Raw genomic sequence first — 27,459 nt, 5'->3', positions numbered from 1 at the left:
CCAATTCAGCAGGACTGAATGTCCTACAGTTTAACTCAATTCTGACACTATCTACTTGGAGATAGCGTTAGATCCCACAGATTAAGGGCTTAGTCCCACAACACTGATGCCTATCACAAATCTGGGACAATTGTAGTTCTGACTCAGCGGCTAAAATTTGGGGATTTACATGACCCCTTCCTCGGGTCCCATAATTTGCTAGAACGGCTCACAAAACTCAGGAAATGTTGGTTTACATTTACCAATTTATTATAAAGGATACATAAAGACCACAGATAAACAGCCAGACAAGGAGGTACACAGAGTGAGGTCCAGAAGGGTCCTGAGCACAGGCGCTTCTGTCCCAGTGGAACTGAGATGCTCACAAAGGATTACCTATGAATAGAAGAAGGACACTCCTATCGCTCAGGAAATTCCAAGGGTTTTAGGAGCTCTGTGCCAGAAAATGGGGACAAAGACCAAAATATACTTCTCTGCCACAACTTTCTTCTAAGGCAGGCATGGCATTGACTGATACCTGGTTTAAAGTCTAAAAATCGTGTCCAGATAAAGCACACAGCAGATAAGACTCTCACTCCGGTTAAAATTGAACACGTGTCTGAACCACTGATCTTGATTGAGTTAGAGCAAATGACTATGATTTGTCCACATTTCCACAGTTGTTTCCATGTAAAAATCAGTTTTATAGTGCCTTTTATTAAAAAATATTCTTTTTTTTAAATAGCTATGACTTATTTTATCATAAGGCTTTTCTTTTTTAAAAATTTTATTTTTATTTTTGGCTGCATTGGGTCTTCATTGCTGCGTGCGGGCTTTCTCTAATGGCGAGCGGGGGCTACTCTTCATTGCGGTGCGAGGGCTTCTCCTTGCGGTGGCTTCTCTTGCTGCAGAGCACGGACTCTAGGTGCGCGGGCTTCAGTAGTTGTGGCACGTGGGCTCAGTAGTTGTGGTTCACGGGCTCTAGAGCGCAGGCTCAGTAGTTGTGGTGCAGGGGCTTCGTTGCTCCACAGCATGTGGGATCTTCCAGGAGCAGGGCTCGAACCCGTATCCCCTTCATTGGCAGGCGGATTCTTAACCACTGCACCACCAGGGAAGTCCGCCATTAAAGAATATTCTGATCAAATAATCTTGCAAAGGAGATAACCTAACTTTAAGCCTATAATATAAAAGCAAAGAGTAAATGATTTTCTGCTCAGTTATCATGTTTAGGATCTTTACAAGGAGTGTGCTAGGCCCCAGGGAGTACCTCTTGCTGTTCATGCCCAAAATTTCACGTCCTGTCCTTGAGAGTGGAAATGGTCAGCCGACTGGTTGTATGCAGTCCACACTGTTTCTCCCACAAACATCCACACAGCTGTCACATAGTTCTTTTCATCCAGTGTGAAGCAGTGATAAACTCCTGCAGGATGAGTTATCATGCTTCCTTTCTCCATGAAAATCTGAAGTCCTCTTTATCTCTTTCATCAAAGTAGCCACTGCCATCCAAGATGTAGCAAATTTTACATCTGAGTACAAATGCTCCCAACAAAACATCTTAACCTTTTCTTCATAATTTGGAAATTTATCTTTGCATATGTTTACTATGTCCACCAAGAGTAGTCTAATTCTGGATCATTCTCATACTTGTCAGCTTCCAGTAAAGGACTCCAAGCTGGTGCAGCTGCTCCAGGAGGACTGGGCAGCTGGGCTCCAGGCCAGGGGGCCACCTCAGGTCATCTTGGGACTCCTCCATGTACCAGACCTGCACCATGGTCTGGGCCTGGGAGGGGGGCGGTGCGGTGCATCACCAGGGGCTCCCTGACCTGCATGGGCTGAGCTGGGTTGAGGCCCCAGTGGCGTTTTTTTAGGGGGGCATCCCAGCTTGGGCCACTGCCCAACCCCTGTTTCCCGGTCACTGAGACTGGGCAAGGCCTGACCCATGGTATTCACTTACAATAACAAAATGTACAAGTGATACTTTCTCAAAGGTTAATTGCAATGTGGAATCTGAAACAACACCAATATGCCTTTCCTACTCTGTTACATTCAAATGCCTCACATTCAAATCCATTCTGGAATAGGTCTCTTACCCATGCATAACTTTTTACCATCATTCATTGGTCATTTAGAAAATACTGGCTGAGCTATGCAGATCTTCCAAAAGTTGACACATTTCATTACACAATATGAAAAAAAATCACATTTGGTAGACCATTAATCTCATTAGAAACATCATGAAGAATTGGGAAGCTGGGACTTCCCTGGTGGTCCAGTGGTTAAGACTCCGTGCTCCCAATGCAGGGGGCCGGGGTTTGATCCCAGGTCAGAGAACTAGATCCCACATGCATGCCGCAACTAAGAGTCTGCATGCCGCAACTAAAGATGCCGCATATGCCAATGAAAATCCCGTGGTGCCACAACCCAGCGCAGCCAAATAAATACATAAATAAATATTAAAAAAAAAAAAAAAGGAATTGAGAAGTTCTCAAACTCAGGGTATATACAAGGTTTCCAAAATTTTAGTTTTCCCTTGAAAGCTCCAATATAAAAAATCATTGGTAACAGATACTATAAGCTATTTCCTTGAAGTGACTGGCTCATTTCATTCATTTTTGAGAAAATATCTGCCAAATATTTGAGTCCGAATGGCTTCTATATCGGTTGTTCTTTTCAGTTGAAATGTTGTTCTGTGAAGAAAGCAGCTGCTTCAACTCACAGCTCAAATAAAGCACTCCCGTTCTTTCTCAGTGCTTTTCCAGGAGACAACCATCTTACCTGGGTCTGCAGCACAAGTGCTTTGTATGTACTTCCATTTTTATTATATAGGATATTAGAAAGATGTATACCCAAGAGTTATGATTTAATCAAATTATTAATTTTTACTGCTTTATTTAGTACATCGTATTAATAGACTTAAAAAAAAAAAGAGAGTGCATGATGGTGAGCAATAAAATCACTACTAGTATAGTTTGGTGCCTCTGCCATGATTCAGGGTAAGGTATAAGCGGTTTTCCCCACCGTTGCTTTTGCACCATTTGGGCAAATGTTAACACAGTGAGAAAGGCAAGTGACTTCTTAATATTACGAAAATTATTTAGATCTCGTGGTGCCCCTCCTCCCCCAGGGTCCGCGGACCACACTCTGAGAACAGTCGGTTGCTCTAGGTCGCAGCATCTTGTCCTAACCTCCATCTAACTTTACATTCATTAAGTTCTGATCTTTCGTCCTCCCGAGTCCGCAGAAACAGCTCAGCGGCCTCCTCTCGAGCACCTGGGGCGGCTGCTTCCAGCCTGAGCCAGAGCTGCGGGGTGTGGCCAGCGCAGCACCGCAGCTGGTACCCAAGGGGCCCTCACCCCTCTTTCCCTTACCTCACTTCCTCTTCCCCTCCCCCAGCCCCTTTAACCCTTCGTTTTCCCCAAGGACGGAAAGAACGCGAGGGGAAAAGCCTCAATTTAAAAGAAGTCACCAGAGTGAATGGTGCTGGGACAGGGGACACTCTGCACAGCACATGAACGACTGTGACAGTTTGTTTAAAAAAAAAAAAATCTATCTATCTACCTATCTGTATCTATATATATCTTGATTGTTCTTTATCTGGTTACAAAAGTAATAGATGCTTGTTATATAATGTTCAACCCCTCAGAATTGCATAAAGTAGAAATTGAGAGTCTCCCACTATACCCCACTCCCATACCCTCTTAGGTTTCTGTGCCTTTAATTTTTCATATATATGTATGTATGTATGCTAAGATATTTCTCTGCAACTTTCTATTTTCACTTAATATATCACAATGCATTTTTCTTTTTCTTTTTTGAGTCTTAACCACGCAGAGTCTTAACCACTGGACCGCCAGGGAAGTCCCCCAATGCATTTTTCTGTATCAGCAAATATTTACCTCATTCTTAATGACAATGGACATTTAGGTCATTCCCATTTTTTCCCTATTACAAACAGTGCTGCAGTGAACACCTTGCACTTACGTGTCTGTACAATTTGGTAAGTATTTCTATGCTGTCAGTCTCTCAGAGTGGAATTTCCGGATGAAGAGTTATGTGCACTTTATAATAGGATGGATGCTACTAAATTGCCCTCCAAAGAGACTGTACTACCAACACTCCATCCAGCCACAGCAACAATATTTTGAAATGATCTGTTCATATCTCCATCTTCCGGATACCCTCACTGGACTCTGGTCCTCTCAGGAATAGAATGTGCCCTCTTGTCCATCCCTGGGTCACACCTGTCATGTCATAGGAGCTCAGTAAACTGGTGTGGAGTGGATGTGAATGAACAGATAATATTAACACTATGGCCAGGCTTCTCCTATGTGTGCCAGGCACCATTCAAAGCATTTTATCTGCATGAATTTATTTAATCCTAATAACTGCTAGGAGTAGGGATTTTTATTATCTCCATTTGCAGTTGAAGAAACTGAGGCTCAGAGAAGTTAAGTGACTTGCCCAGGCATGAGACAATCACGACAAGACTTCCACAGGACTTTCCTGGCGGTCCAGAGGTCAAGACTCTGCCCTTCCACTGTAGGGGGTGCGGGTTCCATCCCTGGTCCGGGAACTAAGATCCCTCATGCCATGCGGCCAAAAAACTTAAGACTTCCACAAACAGGGAGAAAGCTTTATACTCTGGGAATCTGTTACCAAGATGGTAATGTTGCCTCTAGTTCTTTTTAATCCCTTTCAATCATTTCCCCTTCTTCCAACTTTGGATCTCTAGTTTTATTAGGAATCTTGAGGATTAATTAACTTAAGCAACCTAAGAGAAAATTTCACAAAATTTAATAAAGTTTTATTTATTTATTTGGCCATGCATGTAGGATCTTTGTTCCCTGACCAGGGATCGAACCCGTGCCCCCTGCAGTGGAAGTGAGGAGTCCTAACCATTGGACCACCAGGGAATTCCCTAAATAGTGTTTTAAAATCTTCCAAATTTGTTTCTGGACCCCGCCTGTTACTGTCCATAGATTTATTTTACAAAGTTAAAATCAGAGTAGTAGGGCTTCCCTGGTGGCGCAGTGGTTAAGAATCTGCCTGCCAATGCAGGAGACACGGATTCAAGCCCTGGTCTGGGAAGAACCCACATGCTGCAGAGCAACTAAATCCATGCACCACAACTACTGAGGCTGTGCTCTAGAGCCTGCGAGCCACAACTACTGAGCCCACGTGCCACAACTACTGAAGCCCGCGCACCTAGAGCCCGTGCTCCACAACAAGAGAAGCCACCACAATGAGAAGCCCGCGCACCGCAACGAAGAGTAGTCGCCGCTCGCCACAACTAGAGAAAGCCTGCGCACAGCAACAAAGACCCAACGCCGCCAAAAGTAAATAAATAAAATAAATAAATTTATTTAAAAATAATCAGAGTAGTAGTTTGTGTTCTTTTATTGGGGGGGGGTCTGTTTACCTTTCGTGATGATTCAAGTGTAAATGAATGCTATACCCCCCCCTTTATCCCCACCCCCAGTGCAGGCTTGAGAAGGTGAACTTGTACTTGGCCTTCAAGGATGAGTTGGGTCTGGCAATGGGGAGTGGAAAGAACCCACTTGATGGAAGGAAGGGACAGTGCAACTGCTCAGAGTCAAGGACTACTCAGGGGAATGGCTAAATTTAGGGTTCTTGTGGAGAGGGAATAGTAACTGGGCGGGGGTGGGGGGGTAGGTGAAGGCCATGAAATGTTATAAGCTATTCAGATTTTATTGTATCAGGCAGTGGAGAGCTACTTTACTATCTGAGCTGTGGAGTGACTGCTCAGGGCTGTGCTTCAGGGTGACAGCGCTGGAAGCATCGGGGAGGGCTGATGGGAGGGGGAGGGAGCACAGACTGACTACTGGCAGGGAAATCAGTTTAGAGATGACCATAAATAGCTCTATCAACACCTCCCCCTCAACCGTCCTCCCTCCCATCTTTTGATTTCTAATAATGGCATCACCATTCTCCCAGCCCCAGGGATGGAAGTCTGAGTCACTGTGACTCCTCCCCGTCCAGCTAGCTGCAGTTCCTGCAGATGCCATCTCTACACCGCCTCTGCACTCTTGCACCTTCTTGAGGGTCCTGCCAGGACCCCGTGTCAAGTCTCTCTGGTTCAAGAACCCTGGCCTCCCTTCCCCAGGCCTGATTCTCCACTGTCTGACATCCCCTCACTGCTGTGCCAGATGTTACCAGATGTTACTCCCTGCCTACAAACATAGCACGAAACTAATGTCCTGGTGTGTCCACCTGGGTGAAGTGCAAGGCCCTCACTCTACTTGTGTCTGCATGGTCAGCCTCCTTCCACATCTTAAAGATCCGTGAGAACACACTTGATGGATGTTCCTGCCCTGAGCTCATCAGGGTCTCCCCCATCAGAGGTGATTTTCTCTTTGCCAGATGCCTAATGTGTCATCTAAACTCCTCCTGGGACACTTTCCCCTTGTGCCTGGTTTGTGGTGATTTGTGGCTCCCAGACGGTAGAGACTGAGTGATATGCATTTCTGTGCCTCCACGGGGAACTTGCACATGACGTAGACTCAGTAACTAACTGAGGTTTGATTTAAAATATGTAAGGGGACTTCCCTGGCAGGCCAATGGTTAAGACTCCACGCTTCCAATGCAGGGGGCATGGGTTCGATCCCTGGTCAGGGAACTAAGATCCCACATTCTGTGCGTGGCCACAAATTATAAATAAATAAATAAATAAAATCTGTAAGGGTGAGAGTTTCCAAATCTGCTGACCCCAAAGGAGGATACAGGCACCTTTCCTTTAAATATCACCTTTCTCTGAGGTGGCTTTCAGGGCCAGCAGTTATCACCACAAAAAATTCCAAAGAAGTACAATAAATAGGGGCTCTGGTTCCTATTCTTCCTCCTTAAAAGAATGATGGACTATTAGCCAGGTATATGAGTATGAACTAGAGTTCTGCTACTTCCTAGCTGTGTGACTTTGAGCAAGTGTCCTAACCCCTCTGAGCCAATGGAGCTGACACCAGCTGCCTCACCAAATAGATACTGCATGAGGAAGGCTGGCATGGAGCTGGAGCCCTGGGAGGTGGGCAGTGAGAGCAGTTTAATGGGAAGATTTTGCCTTGACTGTCCTGGGCTGCTGCTGTGCTTGCAAAGGATCCATGTGCTCCCACCCTGATCCCTCTGCAGGTGAAGGCCAGACTCTGGAACACACTGAGGCTCTAGTATTGCCTCTTGCCAGGCCTCTGACACCTTGGTGCACCATACAGAGAAACAAATGAGCCCCTGGGGGTGGAGAGCAATTTCTTTATGACCATTTCAGAAGTGGCAGTATAGGTAGTTGTCATACATAACAGAATCTGATTGTTTGGGCCAAAAGGAGCCTGGGGGAGCAGTCATCCTCCCAGTTTATAGGTATAGACACCGAGGCCCTGGTACCTGATAACACTAGGATGGCATGAAAGCCAAATACCAGAGGCTTCCATGGTCTCTGCTTGTGTTTTATTTTTTTTTAATGTTTTGTTTTGTTTTTTGGCTGTGTTGGGTCTTCGTTGCTGCGTGCGGGCTTTCTCTAGTTGCAGCAAGTGGGGACTACTCTTCGTTGTGGTGCGTGGGCTTCTCATTGTGGTGGCTTCTTTTGTTGTGGAGCATGGGCTCTAGGCGCACGAGCTTCAGTAGTTGTGGCGTGTGGGCTCAGTAGTTGTGGCTTGCAGGCTCTAGAGCACAGGCTTAGTAGTTGTGACACATGGGCTTAGTTGCTCCGCAGCATGTGGGATCTTCCCAGACCAGGGATCGAACACGTGTCCCCTGCATTGGCAGGCGGATTCTTAACCACTGTGCCACCAGGGAAGTCCTTCTGCTTGTGTTTTGAGCAAGAGAATTGGAACAGAATGAAAGGGATAATGGGTCATTCTAGGACATGCTGGCTCAAGGTTAGGCCTTTGAATGAGGCCTCAGACTTTGGGGGTGGCCCCAGAACAGCCTCCCCTTGGGCCCAGTCTACTAGATCTCTGGGCCAAAGTAGTAGCTTTGCCTGGCTGAGACAGGGAGAAGGAAGCTTTGAAGTCAGTAATTCAAGGTCACTTTCCTGGCTCAGCTCCACCTGGCAACGTTGACTCTGAGGCAATGAAGGGGAGAGCTGGGAACACAAGGCAGAAAGAGGTGGCTAGCATTCGAGTGAGTCAGTGTAGCTGGGAAAGTGGGGGGCTGGGGTCAGATTTTTCTAAATAAAACCCAGCCCCAACTGGTGTCTCATTTCAAGAAGATGAGTTAAGAGAGAGAGAGAGAGACTTTGGTTGTTTATGGCAGAACCAATCAGTATTGTCTTTTGTATGAAAGCAGGCAAAAAATGGAACCGTTTGCCTGAATACTGTCTGACAAGCATCGTTGGTTGTCGTTGAGCACAGGGTGTGTCCCAAGTCTTTAACATACGTTATTTCACCCAAGTCTCCTGGCAGCCCTGTTGCTGTTATAGTTCCCATCTCGGAAAGGAGGAAACAGACTCTGGCTACGCTGAATGACTTCGAGGACTAGCTGCTTGACATTCTGGTGAGAAGCAGAGGGATTTCAACTCTTGACTCGGGTCAGTCTACCTAACGCGTGGAGGGGATAGGAGGATCTGAGAGCGAATTTGAGGAGACCCGAGGTGACCACGGTCTTAGTTCAAGAACGCGGAACGCGCACTGGTTAATGCGCCTTGGAGTTTCAGCCTAGCCAACGCGAAGGACGCAGGAGTTTGTTCAGATTTGCCTTTTGGGGCTTAAGCTGATGTGTCAGCAATTGACACTCTGGTTTAAATAGGGCGTCCTGGAGAGAGGGTTTTTCCTCGCTAACGGCTCCCCTAATCCTCCAGTTCCCACCCCCCGCTCCCGGGTCCCGGTGGGTCTCACCCCTCTCTCGCTTCAGTAGAGCTGAGCTTTCCGCGGTGCCCTGGGAAGCGCGCGCCGGGCGCGGGGGCGGGGTCCGGGCTGGTGCAGGGCCCAAGGAGGAGTCCGGCCCCTCCCGGCCCCGCCTCCTCCCGGCGAGGCCCAATAGGGTGGCGGGCCCCGGCAGTCCCGCCCCGGCCCTGCCCGCTCAGCCCGCGCTTGGCAGGCCTCGGTAGCCCGCCGCCAGGCAGCGGGGAGCAGTGGCCGGCGCTCGGATCTCGCCTACCCCGGTTCGTTCGCTCGCTCGCCGGCCAGTCCGACCCCCCCACCGGCTCGGGATGGCTGGTTACCTGCGGGTTGTACGCTTGCTCTGTAGAGCCTCCGGTTCCGGGCCGGCCTGGGCGCCGGCAGCCTTGACAGCCCCCAACTTGCAAGAGCAGCCGCGGCGCCACTGTGAGTGCCACGAGGAGGGTCCGGGCGGGGTGCGCGCCTGGCACCGCGACGTGGCGTTCTTCCGGGCGGGGACCAGCGAGTGCGACCCGGGACGCTCGCGAGCCGGGGACGGCGGGGTAGGGCACACAAAGAGCCGGCGGACGGGGACGTGCTCCCCTGCCCCACCTTCCAGGCCGTGCCGGTCGCGGGGGGCGGGGGGAGGACTTGAAGGAAGGTGGCAACTGGTGGCCCGGGCGATGCCGGCCCTGCTGCCCCGCGCCCTCAGATTTTCCTGCAGTGGGTGCCGGGGGTATGCCGGGCTCGGAGGGTATTCTGCCCGCCCTGCGACCCTGGAGGGAGACAAAGCAACCGAGTGGGTGCTGGAGCGCCTGGCCCGCTCCACGCGAGAGAGGGAGGGTCCCGGCGCGGTCCCTGCTCAGACAAAGGAGGGGAAGGAGGAGGTATCCACTTCCCCTGCCTTCTCACCCGGCCGCGCAGTGATCCCTCCTCGCTGTCAGGCCCTCGTCAGCTATTTTTGGAGCCTTTTACGCGACAGTTGGAGGAGCCTCCTTTTTATTTTCGCTTTGGACGCCCCTATGTTCTTTGTCGACGCACTTGAAGCTCCATCCTGGGGCTTCTCCTTGGCTTGACCTGCCTCTTCTCGCCAGCCCGCTCCTGAGCTGCTCCTTGGCCCTGCCCCGCTCACCCGACTGGGAAGACCTGGCAGCCCCGCCAAAATGTCACTTTCCCAAATCGTTCGTCACAGCTTCTGTGATACCCTTAGTTTCCTGCTTAGGAGAGAAGACAATAGTCTTAATAAGCAGGGCATAATAAGCAAGACTTAGCCTGAACTTCCATTACCAAGGCAGGCTGCCGGGTCTGGCATTGGTCGGCCCCCTGGCTCTCCATCGCCAGCTACGAGAGACAGGGAACAATGTAGGTCCCTTGGCTCTGTCGAATGCCTGTTGCCACGGAAACCCCTATCCTGACCTGGCCAGCAGCTCCTTCGAGTGAGGAGGAGGGGGTGGGGCCCAGGCAAGCTGGTCTTACTGCTAGAGTAGGTAATCTTTAACCTAGTGTGGGAGCAGCTGACCAGAGCTGAGAAGAGCCCCAGCACCCCACCTCCCCTTTCAAGGAGAAAGGGGCATTTCTGTTTTTCTACTCATGGGATTTATCTCTGAGGAGTCGGCCCTGCAACTCGAGGTTCTAAGTGTCCCTAGTCCCCAAAAAAGTTTCCCATATGGCACCACCTTCAGCAAAATATGGTGGAAGTTAGATACATTCTCCAATTCTCCTTTTTTTTTTTTCTGCACTGATGGTAAAAAAAGAAACCAAAAAACCCCACACAAACAGGAAAAGCCCCTTTTAAGGACTGAATTTTGATAACACATGAAAAGAGCAGTCAGTTGCAGGTCCTTCCAGAAGCCCCCAAGTGGGGTTGGTAATTAATGAGGAGAACGCCTGGTGTTTGAGTTGGACATGAGACTGTACAATTGTGACCTCTGCTAGCTTGTTACTTGGCAACACTGCTGGAGACAGAATACTTGGCATTCCCCTTGATGACAAGGAAAGAATATGCTTTGGCTAAAATACTCTTGTGTTTTTGCTGCCAGGTAATTCCCACATGTGTCTCCTTCTAGTTTTGCAACTTATAGGCCTCCAGCGACTGCTGGTGGTGGTTCTGATAAGTTAGTTTGGGGAAGTGAGGGAGACTGCTCAGTGGGAGAATTATTTATCCTTCCTTGGCTCAACTCCTAGTCTGGGAACTTCTTCATTTCCTCACCCTGTCCCTTAACTTTTCAGATCTTGGTGATTTGCCTGCACTCTTAGATTCCAGAGGAAATTATTTAGTGATTGTTCAGTTTTGCAGACCCACCAGTAGAGTTGTGTGTTCTCCACTGAGCCTTGTTTCATCCACATCATATAAGACCACAGCTATCCCGTCAGAGCTATTTTTGGGTGGTCGTGTTTAGGCCCAGTAGGTTTTGAGGAAAAGCCTCTAGAAAGGCTTGGGGCCTGCCTCCAGATCCTTTATGTGAGGCTGAGGCCTCTTTCACTGGTTCCAGGATGGGGTGCTGGACACTGCTGTCTGATTACTGGAAGCCAGCCTCTGTGGCCTGCCCTGGAGCTTACACTTCTGTAAACCATGTTTAAAATGCCAGCAGATTGCAAATATTAACACATGATAAACTGTGAGCTACTCCAGGACAGGAAACCCATTGACTGGCAGAGATGCCACCCATGTTCATTTGTGATGGTCTGGTGCAGTTTTGTGGTGAGGACTCACTGGCCTCTGTGTGGTAATGCATCCCAGGATGGGGGAGGGGAGGGAGTACTTTTCATCCAAAGAGGAGGTTATGGCAGAGCAGTCCTTACCACAGATTGAACTGACCATAACTTGACATTCATTCATGGATTCAACAAATATTGTGCTTCTATTATGTGCCAGGCACTGTGCCAGGGACACTCTGGGGACAGAGCTGGGAATAAGAGACAAAGATTTCTGCCCTTATGGAACTTAAATTCTAATGTGGGGACAGACTGTAGACAAGAGCTAAGGAGAACAAATAAGCAAGGAAGGTGTGGGTGAAAGTTTGGGTAGGGCTGCCAGAAAAGACCCCACTGAATGAAGTACTGAGGGAGTGAAGGAAGCAGGCCATTTACTGTTCAGGGGAAGAGAGGGCTGCAGGTGCCAAGGTCACGATGCAGGAGGGCACCTTTGCTTGTTGGAGAAGCAGAAAGTAAGGCTGGCTCAGAGTGCACGAAGGCGATTGATGGGACATGAGGTCAGGCAGTGGAGGTCATGGAGGGCTTGTAGGCCATTTTTGAGGATTTTGGCCTTCTCTGAGTGAAAGAGGCGGCTTTGCAGGGTTTTGAGAGGAGTGTTGTGACCTGATTTACATTTTAACAGGAGCATTCTGGCTTCAGGGACCTGGTAGGAGGCCCTAGTCAGAATCTGGCAAGAGAGCATGGTGGCTTTTTTTTTTTTTTATTTTTATAAAGTGTATGTCTGGGCTTCCCTGGTGGCGCAGTGGTTGAGAATCTGCCTGCCGATGCAGGGGACACGGGTTCGAGCCCTGGTCTGGGAAGATCCCACATGCCGCGGAGCAACTAGGCCCGTGAGCCACAACTACTGAGCCTGTGCATCTGGAGCCTGTGCCCTGCAACAAGAGAGGCCACGATAGTGAGAGGCCCACGCACTGCGATGAAGAGTGGCCCCGCTTGCCACAACTGGAGAAAGCCCTCGCACAGAAACGAAGACCCAACACAGACAAAATAAATAAATAAATAAATAATTAAAAAAAAAAAAAACCTCACGTTATAAAGTGTATGTCTGTATTATTTTACATTTTTATTTATTTATTTATTTCTGGCTGTGTTGGGTCTTCGTTTCTGTGCGAGGGCTTTCTCTAGTTGTGGCAAGCGGGGGCCACTCTTCATCGCAGTGCGCGGGCCTCTCACTATCGCGGCCTCTCTTGTTGCGGAGCACAGGCTCCAGTCGCGCAGGCTCAGTAGTTGTGGCTCACGGGCCTAGTTGCTCCGCGGCATGTGGGATCCCCCCAGACCAGGGCTCGAACCCGTGTCCCCTGCACCGGCAGGCAGATTCTCAACCACTGCGCCACCAGGGAAGCCCAGCATGGTGGCTTTGACCTTGGTGGCGGTACTGGGGTGGGTGGATTCTGGATGAATTTTGACGGAAGAGCCAGTAGAGTTTTTTTGATGGTTTTGATGTGGGTGTGAGAGAAAGGGAGGAGTGAAGGATGACACCAAAGAAAATACTAGAGCCTCTTCCAGAACTGCTGCCCTGCCTTCTTGAGCCCTCTGGAATTGGGGGCTTCCCCCCACATTCTTCTGGGCCATGCTGGCTGAGCAGCCTCTCTTCTGCTGGCAGCAGCATGGGTAGGAATGTGATGAAAGCAGTTCAGTTAAGTAGACAGGGGGGTGGAGGGGTGGCTGTCTTGGGAGGGACCTCTAGCCTGGAGGCTAGGTCTACTTACTTGAGCAGCAAGTAGATACTGAAACCGGGATGGGTTTTTTTTTTTTTTTTTTTTTTTAATATTTACATATTTGGTGGTGCCGGGTCTTAGTTGCGGCAGGTGGGCTCCTTAGTTGCGGTTCCAGGGCTCCTTAGTTGTGGCATGCAGGCTCCTTAGTTGTGGCATGCAAACTCTTAGCCACAGCATGCATGTGGGATCTAGTTCTCTGACCAAGGATCAAACCTGGGCCCCCTGCATTGGGAGCGTGGAGTCTTATCCACTGCATCACCAGGGAAGTCCCTGGGGATGGGTTTTGAAATCCTTACTTGGTGTTCGGTGCTAGGAGTTGGCCTAATGGGCCTCTTGTGACTGATGTAATTCCATCCCACACCTTGGCCAAGAGGACAGTGTTTGTGCAGCCTGTCATCTGAAGATTTCATGGTGGCTGTCTCTAGGAGGCCTTCAGGGAGGCCCAGCCACTGTTCTTTGGATTTCAGGTCACCTGTCACCTCTTGTCTCCCAGAGAGGGGCAGACGGTGTGGGTGTCTCCACCATAGTGGCTAAACAACAGACAAGGTCTCAAACTCCGATGCCTTGGAGCACTCTGGAGGGCACGTGGCAGGCCTGGAATGGAGTGAGAGGCTGTCCTCATACCAGCCCATCCTTCATCCTTGCCAGGAGTGAACGCGGGCTCAGTGGGACGAAGCGACTCATTCTTCAAGAGGGACTGGATTTTTATGTAAAATCTTCTCAGTTTTTTTTTTTTTTGTGGGGGAACTGGTTTAAATTAAACATTAAAGAATTTTAAAATTTCTTATTTTTTATTGTGGTAAAAAATGCATAACAAAAATTTCCATCTTAATCATTTTTATGTGTGCAGTTCAGCAGTGTAAAATACATTCACATTGTTGTTCAGCGATCTCTGCAGCTTTTTTCATCTTGCAGAACTGAAACTCTGTACCCATTAAACAACTCCCCTTCCTCCCCTCCCCTGCAGCCCTTGGAAACCACCATTCTTCTTTCTGCTTCTATAATTTTGACCACTCTAGGTACCTCATATAAGTGGAATCAGACAGTATTTGTTTTTTTGTGACTGGCTTGTTTCACTTAGCAGAATGCCCTCACGGTTCTTCCATGTTGTATAGTGTGTCAGCATTCCTTCCTTTTTAAGGCTGAATAAGATCCCATTGTCTGTATATAGCACATTAAAAAAAATATTCAAGTTAAAATATATTGACCTTCTGAGTAAGGTATAGGAATTGTGAAAAGCTTAGGTGATATAGTTATTAAATCCTTACATATTTAATACTGTTTCTAATTTATCATGAGTTATTTCCCAAAAATGTTAATCACAGCTGGATTGAAAAAGTATTTGGGTAATACATAAAGTGTCCACAGGAGCAAGCACCCTAAGGTTTTATCATATGCTGATAGAGAATTGTTTTAGGTGTTACAGCTTATGAGGTCCACAGTTTGACTGAATGGGTTAAATAAGTCTCTGTTGCTGTTTAACTGCATTGTAATTACCGAAAGTAATAATGCATGTAATTAAAAATAACAGAGAAGCTTTTTTAATTAAAAGATCTTCTTCAAAAAACAAACAAACAAACGATGTATTTGGGAACGGTGGTGATGTTGTTTATATAAGTATACTGCATTATAAGTCTACTGGTGATCCAAAGGGAATTTGTCTTTGTGGGGTTTGAAACAAAAGAACAAGCGGCAAAAGCTATTGAGGTAGGTCCAGATCCATCACTAAAACATGGAATCACTTCCTTTTTTAGTTTCAAAGCAAGTATATCCATGTTGAAGTGGTGGGGAGCCCAGTTTTGGAAAAAAAACTTGGAATCATGAACATAGTTTAACTTTTTGGAGGAAAATTTTTCTTAAACTTCCTGGGTTAGTTCCCAGAGTCCTATTCTCTTGAAGGTTCATATCACATTTTGTTTATCCATTCATCTGTTGGTGGACACTTGGGTTGCTTCCACCTCTTGGCTATTGTGAATAATTGTTATGAACATGGGTGTATACAAATATCTTTTTGAGACCCTGCTTTTAATTATTTTTTAATTTTTTTGAGGAACCATCATACTGTTTTCCATAGTGACTGCACCATTTTACATTCTCACGAGCAACGCACAAGGGTTCCAGTTTCTTTACATCCTCGCCAGCATTTGTTACTTTATGTTTTTTTGTCTTTTGTTTTTTGGGTTTTTTTGATAGTAGCTATCCTAATGGGTGTGAAGTGGTATCTCATTGCGGTTTTGATTTGCATTTCCCTAATGATCAGTGACGTTGAACATCTTTTTATGAGCGTATTGACCATTTTTGGAGAAATATCTATTCAAGTCCTTTGCCCATTTATTAATCAGGTTATTTGTTATTTTGTTGTTGTTGAAATTGCCTGATTTTTAAGCCTTGGTCACCAATCAACATTAAAAAAAACCTACGACCTGGGCCAAACAAAATGAGCCTCTGCTGCTATGGCTCACATCACCACCCCCAGTCCCCAGCTCCTCTGGGAAGTTGCTTTGAGGGAGGCTGCACACCTGACTTTGATAACAGTGCCTCTTGCTCTCTCCATTACTGATAGGTTTTCCCTTCCATACTCACTCTTTGAGGACAGGCATTGTTGTGTTTAGGTGTTTCAGGAAGGGGTGCTTACCCTTAGCACCTGGTTGTAAATAAGTGGGCCCTGTGGTCTCTGAGGGTTTGACACCTGCATGCACAGCTGGGAAGGCTGCCTGCTGTGATCTTGATATTGAGCTCCCCCATCGAGGAGTGTGGTGTCCAAAGACACCAGCTGCTGTGCCTGAAGCCCAAAGCTTGAGCAGAGCCCAGGCTGAGGCTGAACCCTTTAGGACTGGCCCCAAATGGATCTGTACTTAGGGAACTTGATTACTGTAGGTTTGGTACATTAAAAAAAAGAAAAATTGATTGGCTCTCATCACATTAACTCATAGAAGATGCTCCTAAAAACTAAGCTAGCTCGCAACAGCCCAACAGACTTTCTGCAGGTCCTAAAGCTCTTTCCACTCAAGCTTTAGACCAGAAATGCTGAAGGAATTTAGTAGCTTGGGTCCAAAGTCCCCACTGCATCTTGGGAAGAGCTGAAGCAGTGTCAGCCGTGTCCACCATGTTTTCTGGGGAATGAAATATGTTGAGTCTGTGTTTGCTGTCTGCTTCTCTACTTATGGCCCACAAGGGCGTCCAGAAGCTGCACTTGAGCCAGGGCCCTGGGACACAGGTGAGGCCTATCCTGACCCTGACACAAGCCATGCTTCCTGGGTCTCATTTTTCTTCCTTTTTAGATTTAAAAAAAAAAAATCTGTTTGCACATCTTTGGAAAGTGAGTCATTCTGCTGCACATAATTCACCTTTTTCTTAGTGGGTCGGGATGTCATCATGAGTCATGGCAGTGGTGTGTTTCGTAGGACAGTGATGTGTTTGGGGTCTTTTGGGCTTTGGTCACTTTTGTTTTCATGAGCCTAGGTAGCCATGCTTCTTCATTTTTCTAGATCTGCTTTTCACAGGCTTCTGTCCCTTGCTGTCAGCCTAGCAGATGTCACTTGGGGTTTTCATCCTGTCCCCTCTTCTGATTTGCTGTGTCTAATCTTCGGTGAGGTGAAAGGCCCATAGCTACATCTGTAAGGACTGTGTGTAACATAAGACTAAATGGGCCCTAAGTAAGGGCTGAGGAGGGCCCCTTTGGGGACAGGGCCCTGCTTTCATCTGGGGTTCAGCAGAAGGTGACACTTCCTGGGGTGACTGAGGCGGGGTTGTAGATTTCACATAGATCTTGTTGCCGTGCTCTGCAGCTGCTGTTTCTTCCAAGGCTGTGGCCAGAGGCACATGCTGGTGCTTGGGTGCCCCTGCTGCAGGTTAAGGGTCAATAAGCCTCACCCACGGCAGCCTGCACTGATAAATTGGACGGGCCATTTTCTTTCTTTTTTTTTGATCCGTGCCCCACGGCATATGGGATCTCAGTTCCCCGACCGGGGATTGAACACGTGCCCCCTGCATTGGAAGCACGGAGTCATAACCACTGGACCTCCAGGGAAGTCCCATGGACGATTTTCTTGAGTTTTGTTTGGAATTCACTTCCCAGACTGTTGGTTTTTCTCATGAGTCAGACTTTCCTTCAGGAGCCTCCACCAGCTCCTGTTTCCTCCTCCACCATCTCCCTGGGCCTGGATCAGTCACTCGTCCAGTCCTTTGATGCGTCTCTGGCAGAACTGGCGAACCTGAGCCTGCGTGGATCAGGGCTTCTGCATTCCATTCCCAGGTGCCCATCAAGGAAGGTGTGGATCTTCCTGGATCTGCCGTTTTCAAGCTGTGTGAGCTTTGGCAGTGAGCTGACAACCTCTCTGAGCCTTAATTTCCTCACATTTAAAGTGGAGATAATGATACAGTAAGTCCCTTACATATGAATGAGTTCTGTTCAGAGAGCGTGTTCCTAAGTCCGATTTTTCATAAGTCCAACAAAGTTAGCCTAGGTACCCAACTAACAAAATCGGCTATATAGTACTGTAATGTAATAGGTTTATAATACTTTTCACACAAATAATACATAAAAAACAAACACAAAAAATAAAACATTTTTAATTTTGCAGTACAGTACCTTGAAAAGTACGGTAGTACAGTACAACAGCTGGCATGCAGGGGCTGGCATCGAGTGAACAGGCAAGAAGTTACTGACTGGAGGAGGGAGAGGAGGTGGGAGATGGTAGAGCTGAAGGACCGTCAGCAATAGGAGACGGAGGGCAAGCTGCAGTTTCACTCATTCACATCCTGGGCTTGAAATAAAGATACTGTACTACTGCACTCTATATAGTACTGTACAGTAAAGTACACAAAAGCACACCCACTTGTAGAGGATGCGAGCATGTGACAATGTACACCAGGCACATGAGCTAACTTACGTGACTGGACATGCGAATGCACGTTCGCATCTTTGAAAGTTCACAACTTGAGGGTTCGTATGTAGGGGACTTACTGTACTCCCCTTGGGAGTGGTTCAGAGGATTAAATGTGAAGGGTGTGGTACACCCTCAGGCCCATGGGAGGGAATCTATACAGTTTCCCTCCTCACTTCATGTTAGTCGGGCTCTCAGGTTGCGAGCAACAGTTAGAGGAAGTTTTTGGAAGGACACGGGGTAGCTCATAGAATTGCAGGGATTGGACAAGAGGGGATTCTGGGCTGCCCTGGGGAACTGGGTGGCAGCAGCCGAAGGCAACCTCTGCCCGGCTTGCTGCTTGACAAGGTGACCCCAGCTGGCTCTCATTCTCTGTGTTGGTCTCCTCTGCTGTCAGGTTCCAGGGGAAAGGATCTGACTGGCCAGGCTGGCATCTGGCTAGTCCCAGCTGGCCAGACTCAGTGGGGGATCCAGCTCCCCCGGGTGGTCCCGGAGCTGCTCCTGCAGGAGGGGGAGTGAATGCTGGGCAGCTGGGCCCTGGCTGACACTCCTTCCTCCATGGTGAAGGATGGGTCAGGCCGGAGAGGAGAGGGGCTCCCCCACCAGCCTCCCCAGGGCTGTGATGTGCTATGTGTGTCTGGTCCTAGATGCCAACAAGAGGATCAAGGTGGCGAAGCCAGTGGTGGAGATGGACGGCGATGAGATGACCCATATTATCTGGCAGTTCATCAAGGAGAAGGTAGTTCCCTCCCGAAGTGGGCGGCCTTCCACATGGCCGGCCGGGCTCAGTGTTCAGTCCCCACTTTGGGTCCCCAGGGTTCACCCGTCACCCTGGTGGGCAGGAGCAGTCCTGTTTTTCCCCTTCCGTACACCCTTCTGTCATGTCCAGACCACTCATGGCTCTTATGACGTCAGGCAGGGGACTGTCCTCAGCCATCTGTGTCACGTGCTGGTGCCAAAGCCAGCATGTTTTTAAAAATGTGTGCACATTCAAGCCTGACCCTGTATCATGTCGTTTTTTTGTTTTTTTTCGTTTGTTTTGTTTTTTCAAACAAACTCGTGTTTCAGCATGAGTTGACTATCCTTTGGGAGTTTCTTCTTTTCTTTTTTTTAATTTATTTTTTATTGGAGTATAGTTGAATATATCATCTTGATCTCCTGCATTCCTATGTGCTTCCTTGAGGGAGTGAAAGAGGAACAGGGCCGGCGTGCGGGGGGACCACATCATTAACCTTTCCTTAGCGGTTCAAGGATGTCATCGCGAGTCGTGGCATGGGGTCTGTTGGAGGACAGTGATATGTTTGAGCCACCATGGCAGACGGTTCCCAGGGTGGCTGCTTGGCTTCTCCGAAATCGCTGTGGGCTGGGTCTGCCTGGGAGAGCACATTGTCCATGTGCCTGTCCCCAAGAAGAAGGTTGAGAATCACCACTTCTGAGTGGGGAAGAAGAGGGAACCCGCTTTATAGAGAACCCTAGATGCACTTGGAGTTGGGGTTTGGCTGAATTGATGGGCCACCGCAGGGGGGCTGTGGTTCATGCTAGGGGATGAGCCCTCCGAGGGGCTGCAGCCTGGTCTGCCGGCCTCTCTCCAGAGCCCCGGCCTCTTGCCAGCTTTGGCCAGCCCTCCGCTGGCCTTTCCTCTTCCCCGCCCTGACGGGGTGTCCCCTGCCACCATCCCCACACGCCCCTGAGTCAGTCATCTGGGCTGATGCCAGGCCCTGGCCGTCTGTCTCTAGCTCATCCTGCCCCATGTGGACATCCAGCTCAAGTATTTTGACCTGGGGCTTCCAAACCGTGACCAGACCAGCGATCAGGTCACCATCGACTCCGCGCTGGCCACCCAGAAGTACAGCGTGGCTGTCAAGTGTGCCACCATCACCCCTGACGAGGCCCGTGTGGAAGGTGCGAGGGGCGCGGGGGCGGGCGGCTGGGACAGTGGGGGCTGGGACGTGACCCTGGTCTCCCTGCGAATGCCCAGCACACAGCGGAGCCTCCAAGGTTCCTGTGGAGGAGGCTGGGGAGGGGAGGTTGAGGGCTGGCCTAAGTTCCACAGTTGGGGGTGGCAAAGCTGGGGCCAGGGTCTGTGTCCCCTGCTCCCAGGCTGGTGGTGTTTCTGCTGTGCCGTGTGGCTCTGGCCAGTGTGGGTGTCACCGGTCACAGAGAGGAGAAGGAGGAAGCTGATGCTGACACTGTCACAGTGAGGACAGCCTCTTTGGGCAGCCTGCCCCCCTGGCCTCCTGGACTGCTTTGCAGGCAGGTTTACAGAGAGACTCTGGGGCCCCCTCTGTCCAGGGTAGTGCTGGGTGTCAGGCCTGTGTCCTTCAGAGCCTCGGAACGCCCCTTGTGTCCCGCCACTGTCTTGGCACTGCAGGTCTGCCCTCTGCCTCTGTGGCCGTGGAGCGGTCTCAGAGAGTTGCCCCACCAGGCTTGGACTGGCTGCTGGTCCTCAGTTCTGGGGGCTGCTCTCGAGGGTTCCATGAAATGGCACCAGTGTGTGGGTAAAGGATCCGGGTTTGGGAAATTCAAGAAAGGGTGGTTTCAGAACTTGCAGAGTTCTGTCTCCCCACTTCCTGCAGTATGAGGGGCCTGAAGGAAACCTTCAAGACACATCTCCAAACTCTGCAGGCCTCCTCCTGTCATGCAGGTTGTTCCCAACCTTAGGGTATGGAATCATTTTAGTGCTAAGCTCTTTCAGCTGGTTTTCTTTTATTTCTCCTGAACCCTGAGATTTATACATCCCCACTTTATGGACAAGGAAGTAGAGGGTCACAGTCAGTAATTTAGGCTGAACCCGGCAGTGAGTGGCAGTGCTGGGGCCAGAACCAGAGCGTCTGGAGTGAGGCCGTACACTGCCAGCTTCATCAGACAGTTAAGTCCAGGTGTGATGTGGGAATAATAATAACTGACAGAGGGGACTTCCCTGGTGGTCCAGTAGCTAAGACTCCATGCTCCCAATGCAGGGGGCGCAGGTTCAATCCCTGGTCAGGGAACTAGATCCCACATGCATGCCGCAACTAAAGATCCTGCATGCTGCAACTGAAGATCCTGCATGTGGCAATGAAGATCCTGCGTGCCGCAACTAAGACCTGGTGCAGCCAAAAAAAAAAAAAGTATATATATATATATATATATATATATATATATATATATATATATATATATATATATATAAAATAACTGACAGAGCCCTTACCATGTGCCAGCCACTGTTCTAGGTACTTTACACATGCATGCATTTAATCCTCACAACAACCCAAAAGGCCAGGTGTTTTATCAACAATTCCATTTTATGGCTTAAGTTCAGCCACTTGCCTAAGGCTGACAGTCAGAGGTGGTGCCACAGCTGGACCTTGAAGCCAGGAAATCTGATTGGGGAGCCCACGTGCACACTCTAGACTCTGCTGCTTCCCCGCAAATGATTTTTAGGACCCCCATCTGGCTATGTTCTTGCTTGGGGTTCAAATTCTGGTTGGAAGGTGGGGGCCGCAGTGGGGCCACTTCATCTTTGTCCTCATAGAGTTCAAGCTGAAGAAGATGTGGAAGAGTCCCAATGGAACCATCCGGAACATCCTCGGGGGGACTGTCTTCCGGGAGCCTATCATCTGCAAAAACATCCCACGCCTCGTCCCTGGCTGGACCAAGCCCATCACCATTGGCAGGCACGCCCACGGCGACCAGGTCGGCCACGGTGGGAGTGGGGCTCCAAGGGCCTGGGTCCCGCATCTGGAGCACTTGGCCTGAGCCATCCTCTCACCTCTGCAGTACAAGGCCACAGACTTTGTGGCTGACCGGGCCGGCACATTCAAGATCGTCTTCACCCCAAAGGACGGCAGCGGCGCTAAGGAGTGGGAGGTGTACAACTTCCCCGCCGGTGGCGTGGGCATGGGCATGTACAACACGGATGAGGTGAGCAGCGGCTCCCCGGCTCCCTCCCCCACGCCTGTCTCTGTCTCCGGCCACATAGGGTTGGTGGTTCTGACTATTCCTGCATCGGTGGCCTGAAGGTCTGAGGCCTGAGAGCAGATGCATCTTAGGTGTGTTCAGAGGGCCCTGCGGTGGGCCCGTTGTGGAGGGCTGTCCCACTCCTGCCCAGCCAGATGCTCCTGCTTCCCCCCATTCCTGCACTCACTCTCGGGTGCGTCTTTGGGGGCATATTGGTTGTCAGCTCTTGGCTTACAGCAAACTGGGTAAGCACTTCTTCCCCTCCCTACCCCCATCTCTTGGCTTTCCTTTCCTCTGTGGTTGGGTTCATTCTCAGGCTGTGAAGAAATGGCCACCAGTAGCTCCAGGCTTATCGCTGCCAGCCTGGCTACCCTATCAGAAAAGAGCCCCCCACCTTTTTTTTTGGCTGCGCTGTGGCATTCAGGATCTCAGTTCCCGGACCAGGGATCAAACCCGTGCCCCCTGCAGTGGAAGTGCGGAGTCTTAACCACTGGACCACCAGGGAAGTCCTAGAAAAGAGCCTTTTTGCTCATGATTCCAGCAAAAGTACAGGCCTGGGTCACATGGCCATCTCTGAGCCAATCATGGAGGCCCAGGGGAGGAAGGGCTCTGATTGAATAAGCCCGGGACACACTATCAAGTCTAGAGACGGGCAGGTGGGCTGAGGGCATTAGCCCCACCCCAGCCATATGGTCTAAGAAGTGGGGAGGGTGGTAGCTTTCCAAAGCAGTTGGTGGGGCTACTTCCTCCCAGAAATTGGGAGGGGGATGCTGGGCCAGTAGAAACAACATGCTCACTCCAGGGAGGCTGGGTTAACCCCAGCTGCCTGCGAGGGTCCTGTGGAGGGAAGGGATGCCGTTCCCAGGGCCTGCGCCCGCCCTGGGGGACCACACCAGGGACCTCTCTTTGACCTCTCTCTCCCTGCAGTCCATCTCGGGTTTTGCGCACAGCTGCTTCCAGTATGCCATCCAGAAGAAGTGGCCACTCTACATGAGCACCAAGAACACCATTCTGAAAGCCTATGACGGGCGCTTCAAGGACATCTTCCAGGAGATCTTTGAGAAGTAATGGCCTCTCCCTTTAATACTTCTCAGGGATGCCATGGCTCTTCTTCCCTGTCCCCTCAGCCGCCCTTACCCACCCAGGGAGATGGCTGTCCCAGTGCATCTGTCTCAGCTCTGAGGCTCAGGGAGGGATCCCCAACCTGTCAGCCTCCCGCCCTCTCCCCACAACAGGCCCTTTTGCTCCCAGGCACTACAGGACCGAGTTCGACAAGAATAAGATCTGGTATGAGCACCGCCTCATTGACGACATGGTGGCTCAGGTCCTCAAGTCTTCGGGCGGCTTTGTGTGGGCCTGCAAGAACTACGATGGAGATGTGCAGTCAGACATCCTGGCCCAGGGTACGCTGGCAGCACCTGCTCCCTGCGGGGATGGACTGTTGTTTTTCCCTAGCTGGGGGGGTTTTCTCCTTTGGGTAGAACATTTCTCTAGTGGATCAGCAGAGCTGGGGCTTGCCTGCTCATTCCGGGGTCTCCTGTGGACAGCAGGGGCCAGGGGCTCCCTGGTGTCTGAGTGAGGAAGGATCCTAAGTTAGCTTTGGACTGGGGTATTACTAAGGCTGCCATTCCAGAGGAAGGAGGACATAGGAATTCAGGTCCTAAAGGGCTAGATGTGTTAGCCCTGAGGTTGTTCCTGTCCATGAAAGGGCCAAGTGACTCTGCTTGGCTCCAGGTTTGGACTAGATTTGGCTCTAGTAGAAAAAGGGGAGTAAGCACAACTGGATGCTTTTTAAATTACAGAGAATTTGTTTTGCACAGTAAACCTTTTGGATGTAGGAGAATATTGGGGATGATGGCAAACCCCCAGGCCCCAGAGCATCCTGAAACACAAGTTGGGTTGCAGCAGAAAGCCTGCGTGAAGCCGTTAGGGAAGAACAGAAGGAAATAGCCCAATTGTATTGGGAATGAGAGCAGGAAAGATAGTGGGAGGAGGCAACATGTATCCATAACGAGTGGAAGAGAAACCAGGCTCTGTGAGAGGGGGCGAGGTCTAGCTCCTGATAAGGAGAAAAGTGAAGCCCACGCCAGGTTGTGCTGAAAAGGCAGAGGGTCTCAGTGCTTTATAAAAACCTTTGACTTTATTTTGAAAAGTTTGGTGTGATCCTCTCACTAGAACAATTCCCATCTAGGATGGGAGCATGAAAAGCCCTAGCAGACAAGAGAAAGGCATGAAAGGTACCCTTAAGTGTATGGAGATTGGTGAGTGTGAAGGTCCCAGGTGCAAATGGAGAAGGGATTCCCCCTTTCTCTGCCCCAACAGCAAAAATTCTTACACAAATAATTTTCCTCTAGAAGTTGCCCACTTTTTCTTTCTTGGGCATTCAGAATTCTTATTTTGGTGCTGTGGGGTGCTTTTGAAAACTAGGAGACCTTGGCCACAGAAAAGGTTGACATCTGGATTTGGGAAAACTTGGAAATAAATCACAAAGCTTTAAAGTGGCCTGAAAGAGCAGATAAAGTGATCACTGTGAAATAGCTGGCTGCAGGCTTTATTCTTTCTGCTTGAATGAGCCTCCTGGTCACCAGCCAGGGTGGGTGGGCAGAATTTGGGGGGATCTTATGCCCTGGGGGCCCATAGACTCAGGGGCACCTGGAGGTAAGGGATGTAGAATTATGCTAACAGGCTGATGACAGCCACCTCTGAGTGCCCCTCTGCCCTGTACTGGGCCCTGGAGACCCAGGACAAGGGTAGACAAGCCTGAAACAGTCTCTGTCCTCCCAGTTACAGGTGGGGGTGGGTGAAGACATAAGCAAGGAAGCAGCTACAACAGCAGGAGGGCAGGTGGGCTCAACCCCAGTGGCCTGAGGAAAGGTGCCGGCACTGAGAGGAGGTCTTCCTACTCTCCAGGCTTTGGCTCCCTTGGCCTGATGACGTCTGTGCTGGTCTGCCCGGATGGGAAGACCATTGAGGCTGAGGCTGCTCATGGGACGGTCACCCGCCACTATCGGGAGCACCAGAAGGTGAGTGCGAGGACCGTGGCCGCATGTCCATCTGCCCCCGGGGCCCGAGCCCACTGGCCCTGAGGGCTGGGAGCACGGGCCCAGTCCTGTCAGTCTAAAGGTGGGCAGCTGTGTCCAGGTGGCCCTCTTGTTGGCTGGTTGGCTCTTCATCCCCCTGCGACCCCTTCCCCCAGGGCCGGCCTACCAGCACCAACCCTATCGCCAGCATCTTTGCCTGGACGCGTGGCCTGGAGCACCGGGGGAAGTTGGACGGAAACCAGGACCTGATCAGGTGAGTGCAGAGGGAGGGCCTGAGCTGGTTCTGGGCAGGTTCTGGGCCCTGGCTCTGCACAGCCGGGGTCTCACTCTGCTCTGTCCCCTGCAGGTTTGCCCAGACCCTGGAGAAGGTGTGCGTCGAGACAGTGGAGAGTGGAGCCATGACCAAGGACCTGGCGGGCTGCATCCATGGCCTCAGCAAGTGGGTGGCCTGGGGTAGAGGGCAGGGCTGGCCTTCTGGGACCTCGGGGTCAGGTGGAAAGAAGCTCAGGGTCCTTCTTAGAGGCCTCCTCCTGAGTTGGCTTAGCTGCCAGGGGCAGGACAGGTCCATGGCCCTGGGGGATGGCTCGGGCCAGCCTCCTCACACCAGGCCCAGCGAGTGGGTCCCCATCCCTGAGGCTAGCTGCTCAGAATGTTTCCATCCCCTGCTGCACCCATCTCCCAGCTTCTCCCCAGAGAGCTTGTACCTAGTTGCCCATTCACCTGGAAAAGCAAAGACAGGCCTTACGGGGTTCCTGCTGAGTTTGCTGTGGCCTCTTGACAGTTGGCTCTAGGTAGCCTCTGGCCTGTAGACTTCCCCATGACCGCACGAGGGGGCTGCCGTCCGGATGCCTGAGCTCAGGCTCTGCCCTGGGAGGGCCCGGCCGGAGCGGCCCTCACGTGCAGGTGCTCTCTTGACAGTGTGAAGCTGAACGAGCACTTCCTGAACACCTCGGACTTCCTGGACACCATCAAGAGCAACCTGGACAAAGCTCTGGGCCAGCAGTAGCGGGGTGGGAGCGCTGCTGGCTGCCGTGGCGGCCGGGCTGGAGCCGAGCGGGTGGCCACAGGTCCCCTCCAACCCCGACACGCCCCGCCGCGGAGGGTGAGCCTCACAACCCCTCTGGAGGCCTTTCTAGGGGACACTTTTTTTAATAAGCGAGATGTTTTTAAAAGTATCTGTGTTTCCCCTCATGGTGACGTGAGGCAGGAACAGTGTGTTTTACCTCAGCCAGTGGTATGTTTTGCATACTGTAATTTATATTGCCCTCGGAACACATGGTGCCATATTTAGCTACTAAAAAGCTCTTCACAAAACAGTCTGCTGTGTTTGTCCCTGAGGGGAAGGAGGCAGCTGGGGCCTAGAGGCAGAAGCCCTCAAAGGGCTGGCGGATTCCCCCAGGGGCTGACCGGGGTGCCTCGGGCCACAGCAGGCCTCTGTCCAGTCAGGGGGCCACCGGGGGGAGGGGACCAGGCAGAAGGCCTGTGGGTTCCCTGGAATTTCCTAGCACGATCTGGCTTCTGTATCCTCTTTTTCATTTTGAGATTGTCACTTCCGATAGAATACAGTTATATTTTTATTTATTTTTATCTTTGATAGTTTTAACTTTCTAAACGTGCCCAGACCTCTTTATTTGCCTGTTTCTCAGTCCTCAAAACAGGTCCCACACAGTAGCCGCCTCAGTTCTCTTCCCCACGGCTGCCTGGGACTTGGGTCTGGGCCTGTGAGTGGGGCCCTCATGTGGTCCAGGCTAGTGAGTCCCAACTTGGGTTCTTCTTCACCATTCTGTGGAAGAACTTGGAAAAGTAAGTTTATAAAGTTGCTATAAAGCTGAACAGATCCAATTTAAAGGGCTATCCTTTATTCAGGGATTATGTTCTACTTTTGGTGTTAAAAATGTCCTGGGGAAGAGTTGTGTCTTTTTTTTGGCCGCATGGCTTGCCGGGTCTTAGTTCCCTGACCAGGATCTGCAGTGAAAGCGCGGAGTACTAACCACTGGACCGCCAGGGAATTCCTGAGTTGTGTCATCTTGACTTGAGAAAATAAATACTTGGCAACCCAAAGTCCATTTCCCAAATTTGGGTGGGCTCTCATGTATTCTGAAACCCGATAGCTGGGAGCCTTGGTAGCTTTGAGATGGGCTCTAGCTGCCCACCTCCACTGACAGCCGCCTTCTGTGCTAAGACCACTCTTCCTCAGTAATCACTGGACTCCCGGTGCTCTAGGAGGAAAAGCTGGCGTGCTGGCTCTGGCTGGCCCAACTCCTGGGGGGCAGCTCAAGGTTTCCGGCCCCTTCTTCCCCATCAGTAACGAAGGGCTGGCAGCTCCCCAGAAGGCACAGCCTCTGAAGCCCAG

At 50.3% G+C, this 27,459-nt stretch overlaps 1 protein-coding gene and 1 pseudogene across 7 annotated transcripts; one reads left to right on the top strand and one right to left on the bottom strand.

Moving 5' to 3' along the window:
- Window positions 1–225: 225 nt before the first annotated feature.
- Window positions 226–8,109, bottom strand: LOC309654586 (acireductone dioxygenase pseudogene; annotated as a pseudogene). Its single transcript, XR_014268279.1, has 2 exons — window positions 1,247–8,109; window positions 226–1,156 (listed from the first exon to the last, which is right to left on the bottom strand). The product of XR_014268279.1 is annotated as an acireductone dioxygenase pseudogene (transcript).
- A 237-nt stretch (window positions 8,110–8,346) lies between these two features.
- Window positions 8,347–26,420, top strand: IDH2 (isocitrate dehydrogenase (NADP(+)) 2). 6 transcript variants are annotated; one of them, XM_082448776.1, is made up of 11 exons: window positions 8,347–8,481; window positions 18,771–18,862; window positions 19,860–20,025; window positions 21,641–21,801; window positions 21,886–22,029; window positions 22,993–23,129; window positions 23,317–23,468; window positions 24,976–25,088; window positions 25,262–25,359; window positions 25,453–25,545; window positions 26,025–26,420. In XM_082448776.1, the coding sequence occupies exons 2-11, from the start codon at window positions 18,812–18,814 to the stop codon at window positions 26,110–26,112; spliced, it is 1,203 nt and encodes a 400-aa protein (XP_082304902.1). In that variant the 5' UTR covers window positions 8,347–8,481; window positions 18,771–18,811; the 3' UTR covers window positions 26,113–26,420. The 6 variants fall into 6 exon arrangements, with proteins under 6 accessions (XP_082304902.1, XP_082304903.1, XP_082304900.1 ...); XM_082448777.1 differs by lacking the exon at window positions 8,347–8,481 and adding an exon at window positions 8,497–8,515; XM_082448774.1 differs by lacking the exon at window positions 8,347–8,481 and adding an exon at window positions 9,014–9,251.
- The last annotated feature ends 1,039 nt before the right edge of the window (window positions 26,421–27,459 follow it).

This window comes from Balaenoptera physalus, assembly GCF_965194825.1.
Source record: "Balaenoptera physalus genome assembly, chromosome: 2".
In the NCBI taxonomy this organism is placed as follows: Eukaryota; Metazoa; Chordata; class Mammalia; order Artiodactyla; family Balaenopteridae; genus Balaenoptera; species Balaenoptera physalus.
Note: the sequence above shows the minus strand (reverse complement) of the source record. Positions and strands in the feature narration are given on the sequence as shown.

Coding starts and splice junctions, on each gene's coding strand:
- IDH2 (XM_082448774.1), top strand. CDS start 9,137: ATGGCTGGTTACCTGCGGGTTGTACGCTTGCTCTGTAGAGCCTCCGGT. Junction 9,252..18,770: donor AGAGCAGCCGCGGCGCCACT/GTGAGTGCCACG, acceptor GTCTGGTCCTAG/ATGCCAACAAGAGGATCAAG. Junction 20,026..21,640: donor TGACGAGGCCCGTGTGGAAG/GTGCGAGGGGCG, acceptor TTGTCCTCATAG/AGTTCAAGCTGAAGAAGATG.